Here is a 25253-nt window from a genome sequence, read left to right as displayed (position 1 = left end):
AATTTCCCCTTTAAAAATGCTGAAAAGCAAAACAAGCTCACACAAGTCCCTGAAATGGCATCTTAAAGGGGCGGTTGGAAAAGCACACGGTGTGGAGGGCATTTGCGTCTGGTCGCAGTATTTGCTTTCCTGCTGGAATAACAGAAGGCTGACGTTCTTCACTGTCTCCTCGCCGGCAGCCATTGTATTCCGCTCACTTGCGGACGTCTTCTCCGCACACCTCCATATCAGCGAGCGGGGAGTTACCACGCTCCCGGCCAGCTCATACAGTGTCGGGACCAGTTCACCTCCTTTAATAAACTTTCCCATGGAGGCAGAACACAAGGTACAGCCGGTCCGGGGCCCTTATCTGACCCCAGATGTTGTCAGAGTGATAAGGTCCGGTTAATCAGATGTCCCCGTCGGCTGTGTACACTGGACGCCATTATCGCCGGGACATTTCTGTCTGTACAATCGCCTTTCATACGCCCATCACAGAGGAACAGGGCTGGGACGCCAGGTGACTTCAGACCGTTACAAGAACGCTGCGTTCACGCTGGAGTATGAGAGCTGCACGTCACGGTTGTCAGAGAGTTAAAGGGGTTGTCTCACCTCAGCAAATGGCATTTATCATGTAGAGGGGGTTAATACAAGACACTTACTAATGTATTGCGATTCTCCATATTGCCTCCTTTGCTGGCTGGATTCATTTTTCTATCACACTACACACTGCTCGTTTCCATGGTTACGGCCATTTTGCAATCCATCAGTGGTGGTCGTGCTTGCTCACTATGGGGGAAAAAGAGCCAGACTATGTGCGCTCCCACAGTCCAGACCATCAGAGAGGCCAACAGTTTTTCCTATAGAATGCAAGCAGGACCACCACTGATGGATTGCAAGGTGGTCGTAACCATGGAAACGAGCAGTGTGTAATGTAAAATGGAAAAATGAATCCAGACAGCAAAGGAAGCAATATGGACAATCACAATACATTAGTAAGTGCCTTGTATTAACTTCCTGTACATGATAAATGCCACTTGCGGAAGTGAGACAACCCCTTTAACTCTCTGACAACCGTGACGTGCAGCTTTTTTTTTTTTTGTATAGACAAAATTCATTTTGTAAAATTTTATGCCACAAAATGACATTCTGTGCAACAAAATACAATTCGGTTCATTTTGTGACGTAGAATGCTACAAAATGAATCCAAAAAATGCTTTTTTTTGGTCACAAACTGCACTGTAAACAAATGGCGCCCCATAGTTATCATCAGGACCCGGCACCCCCATAGAACTGACCCTCAGCCTCCCTTCCTAGCAGGAGAGCGATGCTTTAAGGAGTATAACACTTAGGGCTCATGCACACAAACGTATTTTCTTTCCGTGTCCGTTCCGTCTTTTTTGCGGACCCATTCATTTCAATGGGTCCGCAAAAAAAAATAAAAAATGGAAGGTACTTCGTGTGCATTCCATGTCCATATGTCCTCTTATTGTTCGCATCACGGACAAGCATAGCACTGTTCCGTTCCGCAAAATACAGGATGCACACGGACGTCATCCGTATTTTTTGCGGACCGCAAAATACATATGGCCGTGTGCATGAGCCCCTTATAATGGGCAGTGACATCACTAGCCATCCTGAAAGAACTTCGCCTTCTCATTTCATGACATCATCATCGGCCTGCTAATAACCCCGCCCCCTCGCTGTCAGCTGGCTACACCGTCTATCCCTTCCTATCTTATCTCAGAGTGCAATATATCTGTTATCTGTCGCCAATTATTGCCTATTAGTGCGAATGAGCTGATAACTATGGGGCAGATTTAGTTAATCCTGTAGATGGCGTAATCACAGGGGCTCAGGCTGGATGATGGATTTGGCGGCTGGCTAGATACTTTTGTCTAACTCTATTGGTGAGCTTAGTTAGAGACAGGACGGTGGCGCAATTTTTGGATACCATATAGCACATTATACCATGCCCTCTTTTCCCATTAGGCCACGTCCAATTGTCAGCTGGGCACAGATCAATATGTTAAACCTACATGTGCCAAACTGCACCGCATTATATCATCATCAAGGCGCACTTGCATTAGTAAATATGGGCCGCTCAGTTTTACCACAGGCTGTAAATCGAGACAGATATATATATATATATATATATATATATATCTATCTAATTTTTTTTTTATTACCAGGCTGCAATGTCACATGTTTGGCCACTAGAGGTCAGCACGTGTAATATCTTCTCATGTAAAATCTCAGTGGTCGTACCTGGAAGAAAGGATGTTTAGACATGAGCAAACGCACTCTCGACAGCTGGCAGCGGTATCCTAGAACCACCGGCGTGCGGAGTAAGGAGGGGCAGGTGGTAAATATCCTAGGTCTTCGCCCTAAAGGGGCGCACATACTTTTGTAATCCAGTACTCGGATAAGTAACCTCCGGCACTAGGACTCCCAGCATGCACACTTGCCTTAATGTTCTTGGAACTCCCATAGAAGTGAATGGATCATGCTGGGAGTTGTAGTTTCACCACAGCTGGAGTTTGCTGTACGTCCCCATAATAGCCACGGAGGGCGCCATCTTAGTTCCAAAATGGGTTCCCAATAAGCCCGGTGTTCCGTTATATTTCCCTACCCTCGTCACTTCTGGCAGCACCGGACATGATGTGAGGAGGTGTGGCGCGGCGCGCAGGCGCACAACGACAGGGTAGGAACATTTCACAGCAGAGTTAGCTGGACACCGGCCGACACTGCGCATGCGCCGGGAGCCTCACCAGCGGTTAGGGTAGGGAAAAATGACGGTCCAGTGCTCAGGCGCGGTGATCGGATGGATGTTCTCAGCTGGACACCGGCCGACACTGAGCATGCGCTGGGAGCCTCACCAGCTGTTAGGAAAGAGAAAAATTATGGGCCAGTGCTTTTTCCCTAACCGCTGGTGAGTCTCCCAGCGCATGCGCAGTGTCGGACGGTGTCCAGCTGGGAACATCCATCCGATCACCGCGCCTGCGCACTGACCCGTAATTTTTCCCTACCCTAACCGCTTGTGAGGCTCCCGGCGCATGCGCAGTGTCGGCCAGTGTCCAGCTAACTTTGCTGTGACATTTCCCTACCCCGTGGTTGTGCGCCTGCGCGGCGCGCCACACCTCCTCACGTCATGTCTGGTGCGGCTGCGTCACAGCAGGAAGTGACGAGGGTAGGGAAATCTCACGGGTAGGGAAATATAACGGAACACCGGCATCAGATATTATATCACCCAGTCATGTAAAAGGTTGATTTAAAAACCATTAATATAATATTTTTTTTAAAATATATTTTACAAATCTCTGCTTGCTTTCAGTGAATGGAATCATTCTAAGTTCATGTTTGTTCCAATTCTACGGCACAAGTCTCTCTCTTGTCCTGGCAAGGGTTTCAAAATGCACTCCCCTGACCACCACCACCGACCTGGAGGTTGTCAGACATTCAGTCGGTCCTTGAGCCCCTTCTTCAGTGGGGCACTAGGCAGCCGCCTACTTTACCCGCCCTTCTCCATAGCCCTGCTGGGATTCCAAGCGGATACATTATAGGAGATCCAAGGATGTGTTTTTTGGTTTTTTTTAAGATTCTGAATGTAAGCAATAGCCTTTGCATTTACTGACACAAGCAATGGTGCAGGATCAACAGAAAGTATATTAGAAAGTTGTAGAACTTTTTGTTTTATAAAGATAAAGTGACTAGAACACCCCCCCCCCCCTCCCCCCAAAGGACTTCACTATAGATTTTACAGCATTTTATATATTTCACATAGGGTGCCACAAACTCCCCAGGGTGTGGGCTGCACCGTGACACGTCCTGTACAACGCTGTGACATTGCCTCCTATTGTGGCCGACAAGCAAAGCAGCCATTTGTAAAACCGTGTAACGTCTCATTATATAGTGATCAGGTGTACGTAAAACCTTCATCACGCGCTGGAAACCGCAGCACCAAGTCACCTTGAAAAAAGAAGCAGCAGCTCTTGTGCTGGCTTGTGATATATCTCCAGATGACCACCAGGCGGCGCTGCTCATTTAGCCTCTATACACTTGCATCATTGCATTTGGAGCTTGAAAAAAATGGGGGTCATTTACTAAAGACCAGCGTTTCACATGCCAGTCTTAGTAAAGGTCCCGCTGGCAGAAGACTCCGACCAATTTATTAGGAGGTGCATGATTCTTGATAAATGTGGCGCATTGTCTGCTGTCCATGTGCCAGAACAGAAATCTGGAGCTGGAGTAGATTTCCGGTGTAATGTGTGCCGGTTTTTCCAACCTGATGACGACCTCCTCCTGTCCACTTTTTGGATAATTGCGCGGGTATTGGATAAAACTAAAAGGTAGTAAATTTTGCTGCAAAACGGCACTTGTGACAACATTTGCAACTTTTACACTAAAAAATACTGGCGTAGAACTTTAGTACATGAAATCTCTTTTCTATTCTGTGATTTAAAAAAAAAAAAAGATCTATTTTAAATCCATAGCATGCTAAGTTATGCTGCCTGCTGATTTCAGGGGTAACAAGGATTGGGCTGTTGGATTTCAACATGTCTGATCCTTTTGTTCTCAAGGGAGATAAGCTGCCATCTGAGAAGTCTGGCAGCTACTTACTCTGGTATCCTCATGGACAACACATGCATGCTCAGCTTTGCGGACAAGATTAGGCAGTTAAATTAAAGGCTGTCCGTGCCGTTCCGAAAATTGCGGAACGCACACGGACGCCATCCGTGTTTTGCGTATCCGCGATTTGCGGACAGCAAAACACACAACAGTCGTGTGCAAGTAGCCTTAAGCTGTTTTTTTTTTTATAGCCTTTATATATTTCTCATCCTTCAATATGAGGGGAAGGGGCCGCACAGTGTTATGTCCAGGGGTCTCCACGGTCTTTCATTGACCCCCAGCATGCTGGGTGCTAGTATTTGGCGGTCATACTACCCATGGTATGGGAAATCCTTTTTAGAGTATGTTCGTCTCTGGTTTGCTTAGCTAGGTAAACACTACAGAACATGGAGGACCTGTCATCAGTCGGGGGGTGGAGGAGGGTAATGTCAGTGGATGTATGCCCTTTTGTCACCCATTCAGCAAATCTGAGCGTTTCGGTTGACTTCAGCACAATGCCTTAACCTCACGTCATACAGGATCCCGCACCCACCCGACCGGTTCTCTACGGTTCTTGGTGTTCCTGTTGGTGTCTCCTGAGTCCTTCAGACATTGGAACAAAACACATCTTCAAAAATAGGTCTTTTCACCTGCCGTATTAGAAAAGCGATGATGTAAAACTATGACCGCCATGACGCTTACCCTGAAATCAGGAATCCGTAGTAGCAGGGCGTCCAGCGGTCCCTAATCTACCGGAACAGTCCCGATCTTACTACGCATGTTTATAGGCTGCATTCACACGACTGTATGTGTTTTGCGGTCCGCAGACTACAGATCCTTAAACGGAAACTGGCCATGTACATCACACATTTTACATGGGCCCTACAGACGTTCTATAATTTGTGGAACAGCCGCACAGAACACGGATGAAGTCCGCATTTTTAGCCGCCCCATAGTAATCAATAGGTCCACATGTGCAATCCCCAAAAAATTGCGGGTTGGACACTGACGAACATACGGTTGTGTGAATGTAGCCAATGCCCGGGCCCCTCGTATTCAATATACTTACCTACATCGCGGGTGATGCTAGGGAGGCTCGTCCGTCTCGTGTCGTGGCCTGCTATTGGCTGCCCCCCCACCGCCAGATGTTTTTATCTGAGTCCCGAGGAGATGCAGCGGTGGCCATGCAGGGATCCGGAGCAACGCGGGGTAAGTATATTGCATGCGAGGGGCCCGGGCATTGGGAAGGGGGGGTCTTTATAGGGGTTGGATAACCCTTTTTAAGGAGACCTCAAAGGTTCTGGACTATCAGCTCTTCATGCATGGACCTCCTGGGAAGCTTCTGTTGGGCTTGTGCAGATATACATGCGCCAATCTGAACAAGCTGAGCTGCAGTGTAAAGCAGTGGGGTCTGTAGCTTCGCCACACAATTTCACGTAACTGACAGGAACGGAGCAGAACAGATCCTATTGACTATGACGGGGTCCTTTCGGGTGAACGCTTTTTTAGCAGTGACAAAAGTCCTGCTCGTTACATAATCACAGCTCTTCTTATATTACATGAGAGGCGTCCACTGTATCATATTAAAGTGTGGAGAAAGCAGTTTTCTCACCCATCCCTTCTGTGTCTTGTTACAATTCACCGTGACTGAGGATATTACAGAATGTTCTGGTCTGGAGTATACCTGTGTTCATGGAAGCTCCATTAATCCCCGGTGATTGCTGTGACAGGATCATGTGTAATGTAGCTGGACCTCTTCTGCCGGAGCGTGTCCCTGTCAGCAGCGCTAGGACTAAATTTTGCCATAGTAATGACATCAGTTTATCCGTATCTACTGTACTGTACTGGGTCTACTGGTGATGAACAGAAAATCGTAGTCACTGTGTACATACATTACTTATCCTGTACTGATCCTGAGTTATATCCTGTATTATACTCCAGAGCTGCACTCACTATTCTGCTGGTGCAGTCACTGTGTACATACATTACTTATCCTGTACTGATCCTGAGTTACATCCTGTATTATACTCCAGAGCTGCACTCACTATTCTGCTGGTGCAGTCACTGTGTACATACATTACTTATCCTGTACTGATCCTGAGTTACATCCTGTATTATACTCCAGAGCTGCACTCACTATTCTGCTGGTGGAGTCACTGTGTACATACAATACTTATCCTGTACTGATCCTGAGTTACATCCTGTATTATACTCCAGAGCTGCACTCACTATTCTGCTGGTGCAGTCACTGTGTACATACATTACTTATCCTGTACTGATCCTGAGTTACATCCTGTATTATACTCCAGAGCTGCACTCACTATTCTGCTGGTGCAGTCACTGTGTACATACATTACTTATCCTGTACTGATCCTGAGTTACATCCTGTATTATACTCCAGAGCTGCACTCACTATTCTGCTGGTGCAGTCACTGTGTACATACATTACTTATCCTGTACTGACCCTGAGTTACATCCTGTATTATACTCCAGAGCTGCACTCACTATTCTGCTGGTGCAGTCACTGTGTACATACATTACCTATCCTGTACTGATCCTGAGTTACATCCTGTATTATACCCCGGAGCTGCACTCACTATTCTGCTGGTACAGTCACTGTGTACATACATTACTTATAGTATTTCATTCCAGAGCTGGCTTTATATTTCTGATGGTTGTTATTGGAAACAGTCAGCAAGCTTGTCAATAGACACAGTTCTAACAGTATCCTACGTTAGATTACTATGCAGTGCAAGGTGATTCGGACAGAAACAGCGCTACTCTTGCACACAGGCTGTGTCTGGTATTGCAGCTGTGCTCCATTTAATTGATTACCGCAATACCATAATTCCTATAGAAATGGCTGGATGTCGCCCCCTCTCCGGTGTCCTCTGTTATTGAGAGGCAGATGAGATAATTGCTTATAAATCACCATAGCAATACCGCGAGATATAAATATTAGCGCATCACCCAGCGACGGGGCAGCAGGCGAGCGTATCCAGCAGGCAACATGATGATATTTGTCTACACGGCCATCCGACCTGCCTGTATCACAGGGTTTTTATTACCGCTCAGGCGTCGGCTATAATAACCACGTTACCATGGTAACAAACACCGCCATTGAAAGCAAATGATGAGCCGAGGATTCACAAGTTGTCACGTTTCTCGGTGCAGACGGCACAGTAGTCAGGCGCCAATATGTGTTCACAGCTCCCACGTTAATTACCAACCGGGGAAAAATGATTTTATTCAGTAACCAAACGAGGCTACAGCATCCAAAATGGTGCCCCATGGTCTCCCACACCCCTCCGCCATCAGGAAATATCTAAATATAACGGGTTGTCCAGGATTAGAAAAACATGGCTTCATTTTCCAAAAACAGCGCCACTCCTGTCCAAGGTTGTGTCTGGTATCGCAGCTCAGCTCCATTGAAGTGACTGGGACTGAGCTGCAATACCACATGTTTCCTGTGGAAAGGAGTGGCGCTATCTTCACCAGAAAGCATCCCTGTTTACCCATGGACAAAACGGACAACCTCTACGTTATGGTGAATTGGCCGCCTTCCAGTTCACGGACACGATATCCTCTTTGTGGGATAAACGTTCCGAAAAGGTTCCTCCCTGTGAACTGGGTATGAAACATGACGCACCATGCATGAGGCTATTAGCAGCAGGTCACTCGTCCAGTTCTCGTAGGAACACAATGCGAGATATTAACGTGCTTGTCCCGTATTTTACTGTTGATGGCCTATCCTCAGGACAGGCAATCGATATCTGATCAGCGAGGGTTCCACATCCGGCACCACCCGCCAATCAGCTACACCCAGACAGAAATGTCGGATTGCTGCGAAACCCAGCATGCAGCTATGTCTCAGACGGGTATGTAAATGATTACAGGTGTCGTCTGATTAGACACTGGGTCTTGCCACAAGAGGGCGCAAAAGTGTATCCCTATATAAAGGCTCTCAGAGGCTACTTTTGCGCAGTGTACCTCTTGGTGAGAGATCGCTAAATGCCTGTACAACGCACTTGACATTTTGGCCAGTTGACAGACTGAGAGAAGCAGGATGGTCATTTCGACGAATTGCCCATCATCTAGGACATTCTGACCTAGCTGTTAGGAGATGTTGGGAGCAGTGGTTACGTGAGGGCACACACATGGGGAACGGGCTCCAGACAGACCACCAGTAGAGGGGATCATGTGATCCGCCGACTAGCACGAGCAGCTCCCACAGTGTTGTTGCCCACCATCCAGACACAGATGCACCTTTATTGCACACCTCTGTCTCTGCCCGGACCATTTCCAGGTACTTAGCAGATAGAAATCTGGTGTCATGGCACTCATTACATATTCTGCCATATACAGCCAACCGTCTGCAGTGGTGTCATGAAGGAGAAACCTGGACTGGAACCATATTGTCTTCAGGAATGAATCCTGGATGTGTTTGGGATCCCATGTCGTCGGGGAAGTCGATGGAGGCCTCGCGGTGAGCGCTTCAATCCTGCCTTTGCTGCGGAGCGACACACTGCCGCCACTGCTGGTGTGGTGATCTGGGGAGCAATCGCACACGACAGTCGGTCACCCCTAGTAGTGATACGAGCAGGGGGGAAAAGGGAACTTAAAGTGGCCCTGGAAAAAAACTAAAAGTGGCCCCATGTTGTAGGTGGGCCCAAGCTGACAGAAGTTGGGTCAACACAAGTAGGCGAGGCCATAACCTGTAGGCAGGAAGAACCGAAGTAGGCAGGACCAGCAATACCATAGTGCAGAACAAAATACCACAATGCAGCACAAATTGCTGCTGAGAGCATTTACCTGGCTGGCGGCCATAAGAAGGACTTGGGTGGCCCCCTGAGCATCGGCCCACCAGGAAATTTCCCTGTAGAGTCTATGGTCAGTCCGCTCCTGGATATGAGGGACACTAACAGCTCAGTGATGTGTGCACGACATCCTGCCACCACAGTGGTTAGAGGAGGTATCTCATCTTGTATCCAGGCTGGAGGCTATATCTCATCTTGTATCCAGGCTGGAGGCTATATCTCATCTTGTATCCAGCCTAGAGGCCTTATCTCATCTTGTATCAAGGCTAGAGGCTGTATCTTCTCCTATATTCAGGCTAGAGGCTGTATCTGATCCTGTATCCAGGGTAGAGACCGTATCTCATCTTGTATCCAGGATAGAGGCCGTATCTTATCCTATATTCAGGCTAGAGGCCGTATCTTATCCTGGATCCAGGCTAGAGGCCATATCTCATCTTGTATCCAGGTTAGAGGCTGTATCTTATCCTGTATCCAGGCTAGAGGCCGTATCCCATCTCGTCTCCAGGCTAGAGGCCGTATCCCATCTCGTCTCCAGGCTGGAGGCCGTATCCCATCTCGTCTCCAGGCTGGAGGCCGTATCCCATCTCGTCTCCAGGCTGGAGGCCGTATCCCATCTCGTCTCCAGGCTGGAGGCCGTATCCCATCTCGTCTCCAGGCTGGAGGCCGTATCCCATCTCGTCTCCAGGCTGGAGGCCGTATCCCATCTCGTCTCCAGGCTGGAGGCCGTATCCCATCTCGTCTCCAGGCTGGAGGCCGTATCCCATCTCGTCTCCAGGCTGGAGGCCGTATCCCATCTCGTCTCCAGGCTGGAGGCCGTATCCCATCTCGTCTCCAGGCTGGAGGCCGTATCCCATCTCGTCTCCAGGCTGGAGGCCGTATCCCATCTCGTCTCCAGGCTGGAGGCCGTATCTCATCTCATCTCGTCTCCAGGCTAGAGGCCGTATCCCGTCTCCAAGCTAAAGGAGGGCCAACAGGGTCCTAGAGCCTCCTTTTAATTGTCCAGTTTCCCCCAGTAAATGTATCCTATTTATTGTAATTTGTAACCCCTCCTATATAACATCATTACATTACTCATAGAAAATCTCATTCCATCCCAACAAATCCCTCTTGGTGCGGGATTTTTATTTTTTTGTCATCGAGTATATTTCAGATCCTCGTCACCAGAACTTCTCTGCTCCATCTTGTGTAGTGGATGAGGCTGTTCCCATTCATTTCATTGGGAGCAGCGCTGCAGTTACCAGCCCCGTCCAGTACATGATGGAACAGTGTAGTTCTGGTGACGAGGGGATCAGTGGGGCGCAGGGTGTTGGACCCCTGGGGATAGGCCATCAATATTAGAATCTTGGACAACCCCTTGAAAAATATGCTAAAAGTCCTTCTCTACCTCCCCCCCCCCCCCTCCCCCAGTGACTCCCCCAGACCGCACTGTTTACAGAAGGGTCAGGTGTACTGCGGATGTCATTTGAACAGAACGCTCTGTAATTCCGATGCTCTGAGTCTGTATATTGAATGAAGGAGTGTCCACCTGTAAAGCACACACAGATAGCGGCTTCGGTGTACACTCATCTGGAGCGAATGGTGGACAGAGGAACACGTGGGAGACTGACGACGGGTTATGTGAGGACCAGGCTAAATATATCCGGAGCCACCACGCCAAAACATAATCCATACAAGTAGTCATAGTACTGGTACAGTTGGACTCTCCACAACGGCACAATAGGTGGCTGCCTACTCCGCCTACCCCTGGCCACAGCCCAGTTCCCACAGTCTTGGAGGTTCACCTTGAGAAAAGCCAAGAACTCTGAATCTCATAGACAAATGGGGTCCATTAGATCTTGTTAGCAGTTCATGAAGGTGGCACATCAAGACCAGGTCTAAAAATATAGGTTTATGGACCTTTGATGGTCTTTGCATCAATTAAAGGGGTTCTCAGCTTTGGACAGTCACTAATTGCTAGAATGGCCCCTTGACAATAAGCTGGTCACAATGTGTCCTCTTTCTGGGACCTCCAGCAATCAGCCTATCTGTAGGGAAATCTGGAAGCAAGTGTTCAGTTTTCCTGCAGCGCCACCACAGGGGGAATGAAGCATTACGCATTGTCCATGCATGTCAATGGGTCTCATGTGTAATGAAGGACAGGATAGGTCCTCCAAAGCCAGAGACCTTCTTTGGCCAAGAGGAGAGGATTCTGAACAGAGGACCCCTCTCTATTAACATTTTCTAATGGAGTAGTTTTAGGTTTTTCTAATGTGGACAACCCTTTTAATTATCAATTCCTTATGGTTTTCATGATCTCTGCTTGCTGTTATCCAGTAGGAGCCTTCATTGCTCAATTGTCATACACAGGTGCAGGCCTTGTAACAGGATACAGATCTGATAACCATTCTGTAAGTGTATCGCAGTCCAATCTAATACTGAGTTCTAGATCTCCTATCTGGTTGCCTGCAAACTCCTCTAAGGCAGGGGTAGGCAACCTCCAGTTGCTGTGAAACTACAACTCACAGCATGCATGCATACTTGCTCTGTCCTTCTCAGAACTTCCATAGAAATGAATAGAGCATGTTGGGAATTGTAGTTTCACTACAACAGCTGGAGTCCCGAAGGTTGCGGACCCCTGCTCTAGGGGGATCTCAGGAGCTTACTGTGTACTGTTTTTATTATTGAATTCAATGCGTGAACAGTATGCAGTGAGCTCCCTCTAGTGGTGGTGAAGAACCGAATTTTATCATTTATCTGTTTTTATGTGGAGGGTTTGTAGCTCTATACCAGAAAAATAGAGCACTGATCCTATATACATATATCAAGAAATGAAAGGGGTATTCGGGAGCTCATGATAGGCTATCAATATCTGACTGGTGGGGGTCCGAATCCCATCACCGCCTCCAATCAGCTGTTTGAGAGGCCGCAGGACTCCATTGGATAGCAGCTGTTTTTGGTATTGCAGCTCAGGCTCCTTCACTTGAATGGGGCTGAACTGTGCCTAGGCCAAGTGACCGATGAGCATGAAGTCGCTGGCCTAGGAAAAGAAGCTGCAGCGCTCATCGTAGGGTTGCAGCCTCATTAAACAGCTGATCGGCGGTGGTGCAGTTAGTTGGACCCCCACCGATTAGATATGGATGACCCGTCCTGAGGATAGACCATCAATATCCAACCCCTTTAATCAGCACAGAATCCTGCACCAGTTGTGTTCAGAGTGGACATTCCCTTTAAATCAAAAGTGACCTCATCAAATATTGCTGTTCTCATGCCTGCGTCACCGCGTGTGAATTCTTCTACTTCCATATTTGGTGCTCCGTCCGCTCGTAATCATTAGAGTGTTTGCTGAGCGTTAATACACATATGATCTCACTGTGACTTTGGCTTCCTGGCAGCCGGTGACTCTGACTAATATTCAGGAACTCATAACCCTCCTTGTGTTCTGCACCTCACCGGTCAGGGCTAACGCATTTCATTTCCCGCATAGAACATTATTATTGGTACCAATGTGATTGTCTAAGGGCCCTAAAAAATGATGGTCTGTCCACTTCTTCTTTTATATTGAAGGCCTATCCTCAGAGGAGAGTCCAACACCCCGCACCCCTTCACGATCAGCTAGTTTGGCGCTAGAACTACAGCTCCATCCATCGTGTAGTGGCCGGAGCTGGTTACTGCAGCGCTGCTCCCATTGAAGTGAATAGGAGATGCTCCTCCCACTACAAGATGGAAAGAGTTATGTCTTCTCGGCATCAGATCTACTGCCGAACAGCTGAGTGTCGGAGGTGTGGTACGTCGGACCCCCTCCAAACAGAGGATAGGCCGTCAATATTAAAGGGAACCTGTCGTCAACTTTCTGCTGCCCATACTAACGGCAGAATAAAGTAGAGACAGGTTCGATGATTTCAGCGGTCGGTCATTTAAAAGTAAGTGGTTACCGAGAACCAACATCACAATCATTGCAGCCCAGGCCTGGAAAAGAGTCACGGCCACTTGAGAAGAGTCATGAATTCCTGCTCTCCTGCTGATGACTGACCGTCTTCTACCTAGTTTTTTCCCTTTTCTCTCTAGGAGAGACCTGCCAGTCATCAGCAGATGGGAGGGGAGAGCAGGAGATTCTAATAACCAGGACTCTTCTCAAGTAGATTTGACTCTTTTCGAGGCCTGGGCTGCAATGATTATGATGCTGGTTCTCGGCAACCACTTACTTTTAACTCATGAGTGACACACCGCTGAAATCAGCATTTCTGTCACTACTTTATGCTGCCCCCAGTGAGATCAGCATACAGTTGATGACAGGTTCCCTTTAAAGGAGTAGACAATCCCTTTAATTTCAAAGATAATATTAGGCAAGTTTTTTCTGAGTAACTCTCTGTAATGATAGTGGGCACAGAAGTTATACTGAATGCCCACCATGGTGTCATTGAGCATTAGGGTAAGGGTTAATTTAATTCATATTTATCCCATTTTCCCGCCTTTTGTATTTTAATGACTGCTCCTTTTTACATTTTCTGAGGTGATTCTAATTGATGAATCTGATTGGTGCCTGGTTGCCTACCTGTTGCTGAGGTACCTGTTTTCTGCCTGTTCCTGATTGGAGATTGAGAATTCTGGGGCGGGAAAATTGAATATTTAAGGAAGGTCGCATCAGGTCCGGAGCTTGTCCGCCGCGGAGCCTGGAAGAAGAGGACGTCGTCACGCCCGCCCTCCCATTATTTAAAAAAATAATAAAAATAGGAAGTCGTGGTCTGATATTGAAGGGGGGTTAGTCACCCAGCTTTGCTGGGGGGACAATTGTGGACTCAATGAATTTTAAATGAGTATTTATTTATTGGTTATTTATTTAATTATTATGATGATTTTATCAGCAATATTATATTTATGTAACCCTTAATAAAAGACCACGGCCAATTACTACCACCATTTTGGTTTTGTGTTTATTTTAACCAGTATAGGAGTTAAGTTTAGTTATTCAGTGCAAGTAATTGCTCATATGGCACCATGTCTGGGAACACTCTGGAGGGCATCTTAAAGAAGTTGTCCGGTTGGAGGAAATTTTATTTATTTACTTAAAAAAATAAATTCTATATATATATATATATATATATATATATATATATATATATATATATATATATAGTGAGGCAGTGGAGCTGCCAGAGGGCCATATGACGGCCATTGAAATGGTGTATCTCACCCAGAGGAGCCTGGGTGAGAACAGGAAAGGCTGGGGAAATAGGTTTTTCCCACTGTCTGCAGCAGCTAGGCCGGTAATTGAGAGAATTAGCAGCCAGCTGAGGAGCTCAGGTAAATGTGGGCTGAGCATCTCAATCAGGGCTCCCAGTCTGGGGAAGGAGCAGGTTGCGCCAAGGCCTGTGGGAGCCGGGACCCTCTGACCCTGTGTGGGGTAAGCACGGTGCTGTGTTTTGGGGAGCTGGGTGGTAGCCCCAGATCCCGATAGAGAGGGGGAACTACTGTATAGTCAGTGGCCAGACGGCCTATGATTTATGTTTGGTCTGCTGTTTAATATGACAATAAAGCTGCTGGTCGTGGCCAGTTTGCACCCAAATCTGTAGTGTTGGGAAAGGCATCTTGTGGTGTGCCAACCGTCTAAGTGGAGAAGACGGCGATCCTGAAATGCTAAGTGACCCCGAGATGTCACAATATATACTCACCAATCCCCTGCAGCTCCCGTTCCGACATATCCTGCTGGTCTCTACTTCTGCTGCCTCTTGACATAGGAAATAGACCACTTGGCCAATCACTGGTCACTGCAGAGACCCGCCCCTGCATGTGATTGGCTGAGCTGTCATTTCCTGTTTGTCAGCAGGAAGTAAAGACCAGCATAGATCCAAGAAGTGCAGGAGTGGGAGCGGTGAGAGTATCGCTTCTTTGAGTATCACTTTTTATTCCATTCTGAAGCTTTTTTTTCCCTTTTTTTTTTTTTTATTCTTTTTGGGACAACCCCTTTAAAACTTTGCCTTGAATTACGTCAAGAGAGGACATTCACCATTATCACCAATTAAAACTATCTGCTCATGACAGTCGCAAGGTCACTTTTCACCTTCATCGCAGTTGCGTCACCTGTACGGTATTTCACTCTGTGCTCCAGAGCTGCGCTTCTCTGTGTGACTGAAGGATGTTCAACCAAATCAGCCATGTCTTTAGTCACCTGGTCGCCAAGCATGCCCACAAGAACCTATGCCCCTCATCCCAATTCCTTTTGCACTCAAATTTGGCCCAATTTTTGCCTTTGCATGGCCTTACCCTTATGGGCCCCATATACCCCAAAACTAGCAATTCCACCATTCACGTGGATGGAAGTCACTGGCGCAGAGGTGTTCTATTGACACCCTGGGGGTGTAGTTGTACTGAGGTTGTAGGGCGGTTTTTGCTCTTGTTACACGATTCTTCCCTTGTCCCTAGTGGAATAGAAGCAGGAATTACAATATGGCTCCAGTGTTATTTAGTGAGGGCAAACATTCTGTACGTACTGTTCTCAGTGTCCTCATCCACATCATTGTCGTGTTATATCCAGAGCCAGTAAGTGTGGAACACAAAAAGCTATTCTAGGCAGCTTTCTAATAATTATCCTGAGTCTGAGGAACAGAATGCCAGAAGTGCAGTAAAGACTGACACACAGCAAGGGAGAATTAAGTTGGCTGGACAATATCTTCCCATATATTCTATTAGGATAAATTAAGTTATTTGGGGGGGGGGGGGGGGGGGGTCTAATCAGGACTCCCTGGTATTAGCCCGAGAGAAAAGAGTCACAACGGACTACACGGACACATTGGTGAAAATGAGCAGTCAGCCAGTGACTGTGACTAACTGGATTGAAGATCTCTGCTTGCTGTTAGGGAATGGAAACTCATCCCAAGGCTACATGCACACGTTCAGGATTCATGTGCGGAGAATCCGCACTGAAATCCGCAGGTGTTCACAGGCAAATCCGTGCGGTCAATCCGCATTAATTGGTGCGGATTTGCATGCGGATTTGCGTGCGGATTTTACTAAGTGAATGAAGAAAATCCGGTCAGGAAAAAAAAAATTTATTGACATGTCGCGGATTTTAAAATCCGCACCGCAGGTCAAAATCCGCGCGGAAAAAATCTGCATCGTGTGCATTGAGAATTTCAAATTCTCATAGAATACAATGTACATGACCTACGGTGCGGATTTTCCGCACGCAAATCCGCACGCAATCCTGATCGTGTGCAGGGGGCCTTAGGGTCCATTCACACATCCACAATTTCGTTCCGCATTTTGCACAACAGAATTGCGGACCCATTCATTTCTATGGGGCAGCACGATGTGCTCCCCGGATCCAGAATTGCTGACCCGCACTTCCGGGTCCACAATTCCATTCCCCAAAAAAATTGAACAAGTCCTATTGTCCGCAATTGCGGACAAGAATAGGAATTTTCTATTAGTGCCGGCGAAGTGCCGTCCCCAAAATGTGGAACGCACATCGCCGATGTCCGTGTTTTGCGGATCCGCAAAACACACACGGACGTGTGAGTGAACCCGTAGGCTACATGCACACGACCGTATGTGTTTTATCCGTATGCCATCCGTTTTTTTTTTTTTTTTGTGTTTTTTTTTTGCGGATCTATTGTAACAATGCCTAAAACTGACAAGAATAGGACATGTTCTATATTTTTTTTTTGCAGGGCTATGGAACGGACATACAGATGCGGACAGCAATTAAATGAATGGGTCCGCGTCCTATCCGCAAAAAAATTGAATTGACACGGAAAAAAACAACGTTCGTGTGCAGGTAGCCTTAGACTTGAATGCACTGTAAGGAACCATGCACAAGCTACTATATCGGCTGCACATGGTTCACAGGGGGGGGGAGGGGGGGGTTAGGATATATGCACAAGTGTTTTTATTCACTGACAGCATGCGCAGATTTTGAAATGGTTAAGGAAAAGTGTTGATCATGAAGACGCAGCATTTGCTGCTTCTAAGGGTGGAAAGTGAGTGTATCCCTTCTCCCAGAGAATCCGTATGTGAGAGATGGTGGAAACCCCTATCCCCATAGGAGGGTGCACCCTCATAGTCTGGTTTTCCCCCTATCTGGGCCTGACCCCTGGAACCCCCCCCCCCCCCAATTATGAGATTGGGGATTCCTGTGCCCCCCCCCCCATATGAAAGAAGCGACAGGGTGCATGCTCCATTCATATGGGGGCCTCCATTCTCGTGATTAGTGGGGGTTCCGGGGTCGGAATCCCTCCTCAATAGAGGATGTACCCTATAATCTGTGGCTGCGAGGGCATTTTCTTACATTCACTTCTCTGCATCCAAATGGGTGAAAATAACGAGAAAATTAAACTCTGCACACAAGCTGGACATTTTTTTTTGTTAAATTCACATTGTTTATTGATTGATCATCAAACTGTACATTCTTTGATGCCATTGGTGGATGATCGGCAAAGTGCAAGCACCCCCCCCCCCCCTCCCAATCATCAATACAATGGATGACATTACACGGCAAAGAAAAAATAAAAATAAAACAATAACAAAAATCAGCGTTGCCCTTTAAACCGCCCCGATAAGGGAACGTGCTTGGCTCATTACATTCTGTCCTATAAAAAGCTTCGGGCTGGGCCCACACTGTGCAAATATTTTCAGTCCACACAGGATCATTGATTCCCAGGCGTACTACGGTATGTGGCCGAAACGTGGTCGAAACACAAGCAACACAATCAGGGGCTTAGCTATAGGGGGGGCAGAGGCCGCCTAGGTCCTATAGGGGGGCTCCCAAAGAGTCTTTGACGTATAGGTGACATATGATATACATAGGGGGCCTGATAAAGATTTTGCAGGCGCTTTAAGGTACCCCTCCCCAGAACACTTGTAAAATACAATGACATACCTATAGTAAAACAAAAAAAAAATATTTTTTTTTACATAAAAAAAATTATAATAATCAGCAGCAAAATTTGATCCAAGTCATCAATGCCTAAAAACTTTCCTACTGTATCCACCACTTCGCCAGCACCTATAGGCCATATGCACACTAGATTTTACCCATTTCAACTTTTTTTTGAACATTTTTTTATGGCAAATAGCATAGAACAAATGATCGCATTGACCTCTATGGTGATCAAAGTTGGTATTGCGTTACGGATATTACCCCCTCCCATAATATTCACAAATCTACATAGTGTGCACAAGACCTAAAGGCAACCAGTAACCAACCGTAGGACTATAAGTCCCAGCAGCACAGATCAGATTCTGGTTAGCACAATGTACAGGGACTTTGGGTCCCGCAAACGCCAAAGAGCCACACTTGGCGACCTATGGCTCAGAAGAGGCGACATGACTTGCGTTCCTCAGGAGCGCCCAGCCTCTCCTAAATTTTCCATCTCCGTCAGTTCAGGGGACCAGGGTTCCTCTAAGACAAGATACAACTCTGCTGCTTCCGGCGAGGCTGTTTCTTCCTGGGTTCTGGTTGTGCGCTGGCTCGGCGCCGCTCTAAGGCAGGGCTCAGTAAGCACGGGAGGTTAACCCTTCGCAGCAGTTCCTCAAACACCTCCTGGACTTTTTGGTTGAGCTTGGCTGAGGTCTCCACGTAGCCGCTGTCCCATTCCAGTTCTGCAGTAGCAGCAGCCTGTAGTGCCATGAGCTGTCCTGTCTGAGACTCCACGCCGGGGAACAAGTCCGTCTTATTTCCAATGACCACGATGGGCACGTCGGTCTCCCCCTTGATCCGGTGGATCTCTTCCCTTAGTCTTTCCACCTCTTGGAAGGACTCTAGGTCTGCCAGCGAGAAGACCAAGGCAAAGGCGTCTCCTTGCTGGATACGCAGCTTCTGCATGGCTGGGAAGGAGTAGCTGCCGCTGGTGTCCACGATTTCGATACGTAACTGGAGGGCATTTGGCTCCGGGTCCAAGCAGTAGACCTCCTCCACCGTGCACTGGTGTCTTGGCTCGAAGCGGTCATATAACAACTGCTGGATCAAGGCTGTTTTGCCCACGCCGGCAGCTCCCATGAAGACCAGGCGAACTGTCCCATTGGATTGCACCGAGATGGACATGGTGATGTCTCCTTGGAGTTGAGTCGCTAGAGGAAAACTGTGGAGCTGATGTGCTGCAGAGGTGACCTGTACACTTCTGTATCAGATGAGAAGCTCTGCACGCCTCGGCTCCTCAGTCACTAATAGTCCTCACACCCACAGCTCACAACCTGCACCTTCTCATCTGCAACTCCTACTTTTATGCTGCAGTCCTCACAGCTCCAGCCAATCAGCCGCCACCGTCATGGAGGGGGAAGGGGGGGTGGCTGAAGCCATGTGCCAAGATAATTAGACTTTTTTTTCCCTACACAATACACGTGTCTTCAGTGTTCAATGCAACTTATCCAAGAGAGAGAGGAAGGGGGAGGTGCAGGCTGCAAATCTAAAGATTCTAGAAGGGACCGAGGAGCCGTCCCGTCTAATACTATAAGGCAGGGGGGCACAACCTTTTCTGGTTGGGGGCCATATTGTCAGCCTGAACCAATTCCAAGGGCCGAAAATAAAACTTAAAGGGGTATTACCAACTAAAATACTGTATTTTGGGCATATTTAACATACAGTATATACTACAAATGTCTAGTTACAGTTCTAGGACTCCCATCTAATAGGAGAATACATGAAAGAAGCCATAAGACATAGACCTACATGTCTTTTACCAGATGTTTGGGGGCCGCACAGAATGGTATTGAGGGCCGCAGGTTGTGCACCCCTGCTATAAGGGGTGCAGAGGTAGAAGCTCCACCCAAGACCTGGTGCCTGCCACGTGAGAAGATACCAGTGTTATGAATGGCACAATAGATAGATATGAGATAGACATTAGATAGATAGATAGATAGATATGACATAGATAGACATTAGAAAGATGATAGATAGATAGATACAGTAAGGAACAGAAGTATTTGAACACCCTGCGATTTTGCAAGTTCTCCCACTTAGAAATCATGGAGGGGTCTGACATTCACATTGTAGGTGCATTCCCACTCTGAGAGACAGAATAAATTAAAAAGAAAATCAGGAAATCACATTGTATGATTTTTTAATAATTTCTTTGTCTTGCACTGCTGAACATAAGGATTTGAACACATGAGAAACAGCAAGAATTCTGGCTCTCAAAGACCTGTTACTGCGCCTTTAAAAAGTCCACCTCTACTCCACTCATTAATCTAACTTAGTAGCACCTGTCTGAGCTCTTTAAAGACACCTGTCCACCCCACAGTCAGTCAGACGCCAACTACTACCATGGGCAAGACCAAAGAGCTGTCAAAAGATACCAGAGACAAAATTGTGGACCTCCACAAGGCTGGAAAGAGCTACGGGGCAATTGCCAAGCAGCTTGGTGAAAATAGATCAACTGTTGGAGCAATTGTTAGAAAATGGAAGAGGCTAAAGACGACTGTCAGTCTCCCTCGGACTGGGGCTCCATGCAAGATCTCACCTCGTGGGGTATCACTGATGATAAGTAAGGTGAGGAATCAGCCCAGAACTACAAGGAAGGAGCTGGTCAATGACATGAAAAGAGCTGGGACCACAGTTCCAAAGGTCACTGTCGGTAGAACCCTATGCCATCATGGTTTCAAATCATGCATTGCACGGAAGGTTCCCCTGCTCAAGTCATCACATGTCCAGGCCCGTCTGAAGTTTGCCAATGACCATCTGGATGATCCAGAGGAGGCCGGGGAGCAAGTCATGTGGTCAGATGAGACCAAAGTAGAACTTTATGGTCTAAACTTCACTCGTCGTGTTTGGAGGAAAAAGGACGAGTTGCATCCCAAGAACACCATCCCTACTGTGAAGCATGGGGGGGGGGGGGGGGGAACATCTTGCTTTGGGGGTGTTTTTCTGAGAAGGGGACAGGACGACTGCACTGTATTAAGGAGAGGATGAATGGGGTCATTTATTGTGAGATTTTGAGCAACAACCTCCTTCCCTCAGTCAGAGCATTGAAGATGGGTCGTGGCTGGGTCTTCCAACATGACAATGAACCGAAGCACACAGCCAGGATAACCAAGGAGCGGCTCCGTAAGAAGCATATCAAGGTTCTGGAGTGGCCTAGCCTGTCTCCAGACCTAAATCCAATAAAACATCTTTGGAGGGAGCTGAAACTCCATGTTGCTCAGCGACAGCCCAGAAACCGGACAGATCCTAGAGGAGATCTGTGTGGAGGAGTCGGCCACAATCCCTGTTGCAGTGTGTGCAAACCTGGTCAAGAACTGCAGGAAACGTCTGACCTCTGTAATCGCAAACAAAGGCTCCTGTACCAAATATTAACACTGATTTTCTCAGGTGCTCAAATACTTATGTTCAGCAGAGCAAGACAAAGAAATTATTTAAAAATCATACAATGCGATTTCCAGAATTTTTTTATTCTGTCTCTCAGAGTGGGAATGCACCTACAATGTGAATGTCAGACCCCTCCATGATTTCTAAGTGGGAGAACTTGCAAAATCGCAGGGTGTTCAAATACTTCTGTTCCTCACTGTAGATATGAGATAGATAGAATAAAACAGTGCCCAGGGTATGATACATGTTCCGGTGTCAGGTTCCCAGTGAATAGATAATATAGTCCTGTCTGTGGTGACCCACGTAGTTCTGTACCAGTTAGTGACCTGAAAGGATTAAATGAAGCTTGTAATTGGAAGGTCTTTTTATAAGTATTGGTGTTTGTTTATTTGTAAAAAGTAATTGGTTTTATTGTATATTTTTGTTATTGCCAGTTCTAACTATTTAAATCCTATTATAGGACCAATACAGCGCACGCCTGAGGAAGGGAGCATGACCCCCAAAAATGTCACAAGCTGCATGTGTGAACACGCTGCCTTTCCACCTGAACTGAAATGGAAGTACCAATGGATGGTCTTGGACTGTATTCAGATGCTGCGTTTTTTTCAATTGCCATGGATAAAGCATATGAATTTGTGCTGTGAAACTGTGATGAAGCACTTTATCTGAAGAAGTAAACGCACTTTAAATGAAGTCGTCGTTGTGTCCCGTCTAGGGTCCAGATGCCAATAGAACAGGTAATGTATGAGTATGAAAATATGATACCTATTTACTTTGGGCATGGAAAATGGATATGCTCCAGATACATATACATATCAGTTTTTCCCTGCAGCGGTTTACAGTTCTCCAGAATGAGAGTGAGACATTTCCAGTACAATAGATAACACTAACCTAGTCTGTGTTGTCACAGAGGTGGAGCAGAGCGCTCAGCAGTGACAACTGCAAAGCTGAGCATGACCACCAGAGGGCACTAAACACATGGTCTGAGCCCAGCTGTGGTGTACTGCACGCTCACATAGAGCATTGCCTGACATGGGTTTTAGACAGAATACATTCAGACAAGCTGTCCACACTTGAAATTCAGTCCTTATAGGATTTTTCCAGGACCCAGTAGGTCCCACAATGCCACCTCAATTGCAAACTTTCTGCTATAGTTGTATTCTGTGTAATCTACTTACTATTCCAAAATCGTTTGGATCGGGCTCTCAGGAACCCGGCCAGGTAGCGCTCCCTTTTCTGATAATCCAACTTCCACGGGTGTCCTCTTCTTTCACCAAGTTTTTGGCCTGGGCTAAGGAGGGGACTTCATTTCTACCAGGACCAGAACTATTCCTTTACGTGGCGCATGCGCAAACTCCTGAATACACCTCACCTGTGCATGCACTAGGGAGAGGAGTAGTTCTGGTCCTGTCCACAATGGAAGTGACATCCCGTCCATAGCCCAGGCCAGAAATCTGGTAAAAGCTGGATTTTCAGAAGAGGAGCCTCACATGATTGGGTTCCTGGGAGGCTAATCCACCCAACTTCTGGATAGTAAGTATATTACAAACTGTCTCCTACGCTGTGTACTGGTTAATTAAGGTGAGTTTGCGGGACCCGCTGGGTCTTGGAAACCCCATTTAATAAGAGCAGTATAGCGCACTCTATGTGGCTTACTTGTTGTGCAGCTATTTCTAGTACTTTTCAGTTTCTGGTGAGAGTTTTGTGAAGGATGTCACACGTATTTTCACCTTTGTGCACTGTGGTTATAGTCTTGATGTAGCAGGGCATTATTTAGCCAGCAGCAGTGTCAATGGAATCTTAAACAAGTCTCAGCCCTCGGGCGGCTGCGGCTTTTTATCAGCATGGAAGATGTCCAGATAGTGATAGAATTGTGGCATGTTTTACGCTGACATTTTCCACAGTTCATTGCAGATGAAAACAAAAACAAGAGCAGCTGAATGGACTAGAACATGGGACAACAGGGAGCAATGTGAGGAGGGGGCGGCCGGTGCAGGGTACGGGGTTTACCGCTGAAGCTGCAGGAATACAGCTGGAGACTATGTGTATAACATGTTAAGTGCTCATGGATTGCTGGGGCTTGAGATTTGGGGTTTCACCCTGTGCCAAAATGCGGGCACTCAGGTTCTCCATCCAATTCTCAAGCCCATAAAATTTCCATCACTGAGAATTACTGACACCGTGCCTATAATCAGAGTCAGACTGGGCCACCAAAGAACCATAGGCTGGGCCCAGGCTTGGAGACAACATGTCCTGCAGAAGACAAACCCATTTGGAACTGACTTTGGAGCCAATCGCTTGCCACTATGGTCTGAATTCATTTTTGGAGGTCGCCTTCTATGATGTATCCTAAGAAAAATGTACTTCAACCTAGTTATAGATGCTCCTATTGAGCCTCCCTGCTCCAACGATAGACATGTCTGCTTGACAGTGTCTACACAAGTCCTGAAGAACTTCATGCTAACATCCATGCCTCTCAACCCCAAAGCTGCTGGCTTAGCTTACTGGAAATAGCACAAGAGCCATCTTTCACTATGCCAGATGCTGTTATGGGTCCAAGCCAAGCTTCAGATCAGACCCCTAGGATGGAACATTGACCAGACCGCGTTAATGGCTCCCTAACGTATAAGATGACGACTTATTTGCATCGTGGTAGACCTGACAGATGTTATTAGATATGGTGCCCATGGTAGGAGTCACCCTACACTGCCTGTTTGTTGGGTACTTGCTCACCTTAGCACCCTGAAAGATAGCACACACGCATCTAAGCCCTGTTACCGCCACCCCAGAAGTAACAACTTGGTTCCCGAGGATCAAGCTTAAGTGTATGACTGATCTTGATCAATTCTTTGGGATTAGGCTGAATCCACAGGTAAATCCTGGATTACAAATGTAGTCTCATCCCAAATAATCTTCAAGAACTCAGGTTGGCCGGGAACGGATAATATGTTTGGGCGAACCTGGTCCTAGAGGCTCCGTTCTCCCACCTCATTACACGCCCTCCAAGTCTTGATTGATAGGGCCAGGCAGCATTCACATCCTCCGGCCGCCCCTGTGCGCTGGGGAAATCTCGCTCCGTTCAGTATAAGGCCCAGGCGTGGTGAGGGAAGGATGCTCGCTTGCTGCCAGCTTCCTCACCGCACCTGCGCCGAATACTGAACGCCGCGAGATTTCCCCAGCGCACAGGGGCGGCAGGAGGATGCGAACTTGGGGGTGTGTAATGGGGGCATGAATAATCACAAGAATAGCATAGTTAGTTGCAGTTGACATTAGCACATCGATAATGTCAGCCAGTTTAATAGTGAAAATTACTGTGACAGAAACCCTTTAAGGTCAGCAGGAACACAACGGGTTAAACCCGTTTTCCAACATATTTTTGGCATTAACCCTTCCCCACGTCCACTAGCTGGCTGGTAGCGTTCTCAGTAATTGTGTTGGTTCTTCTATAAATATTCGACTTCTCCACCTTCTCCTCGCATATTTACAGATCTGCTGTTTGCAGTAGAAAATTAAAGCATCTGGCCAGTGTTTGACTTACTACTCCGAGCTCCAAACCTCCCTGTTTTATGGCC

At 47.0% G+C, this 25253-nt stretch overlaps 1 protein-coding gene across 1 annotated transcript; it reads right to left on the bottom strand.

Moving 5' to 3' along the window:
* Positions 1-17734: 17734 nt before the first annotated feature.
* LOC122945600 (ras-related protein Rap-2c-like) lies at positions 17735-19542 on the bottom strand. The gene has a single exon (XM_044304706.1). It carries the CDS (start codon positions 19420-19422, stop codon positions 18781-18783), a length of 642 nt encoding a protein of 213 aa, XP_044160641.1. The 5' UTR covers positions 19423-19542; the 3' UTR covers positions 17735-18780.
* Between the last annotated feature and the right edge of the window lie 5711 nt (positions 19543-25253).

Source organism: Bufo gargarizans, chromosome 8 (assembly GCF_014858855.1).
Source record: "Bufo gargarizans isolate SCDJY-AF-19 chromosome 8, ASM1485885v1, whole genome shotgun sequence".
Lineage (NCBI taxonomy): Eukaryota > Metazoa > Chordata > Amphibia > Anura > Bufonidae > Bufo > Bufo gargarizans.
Note: the sequence above shows the minus strand (reverse complement) of the source record. Positions and strands in the feature narration are given on the sequence as shown.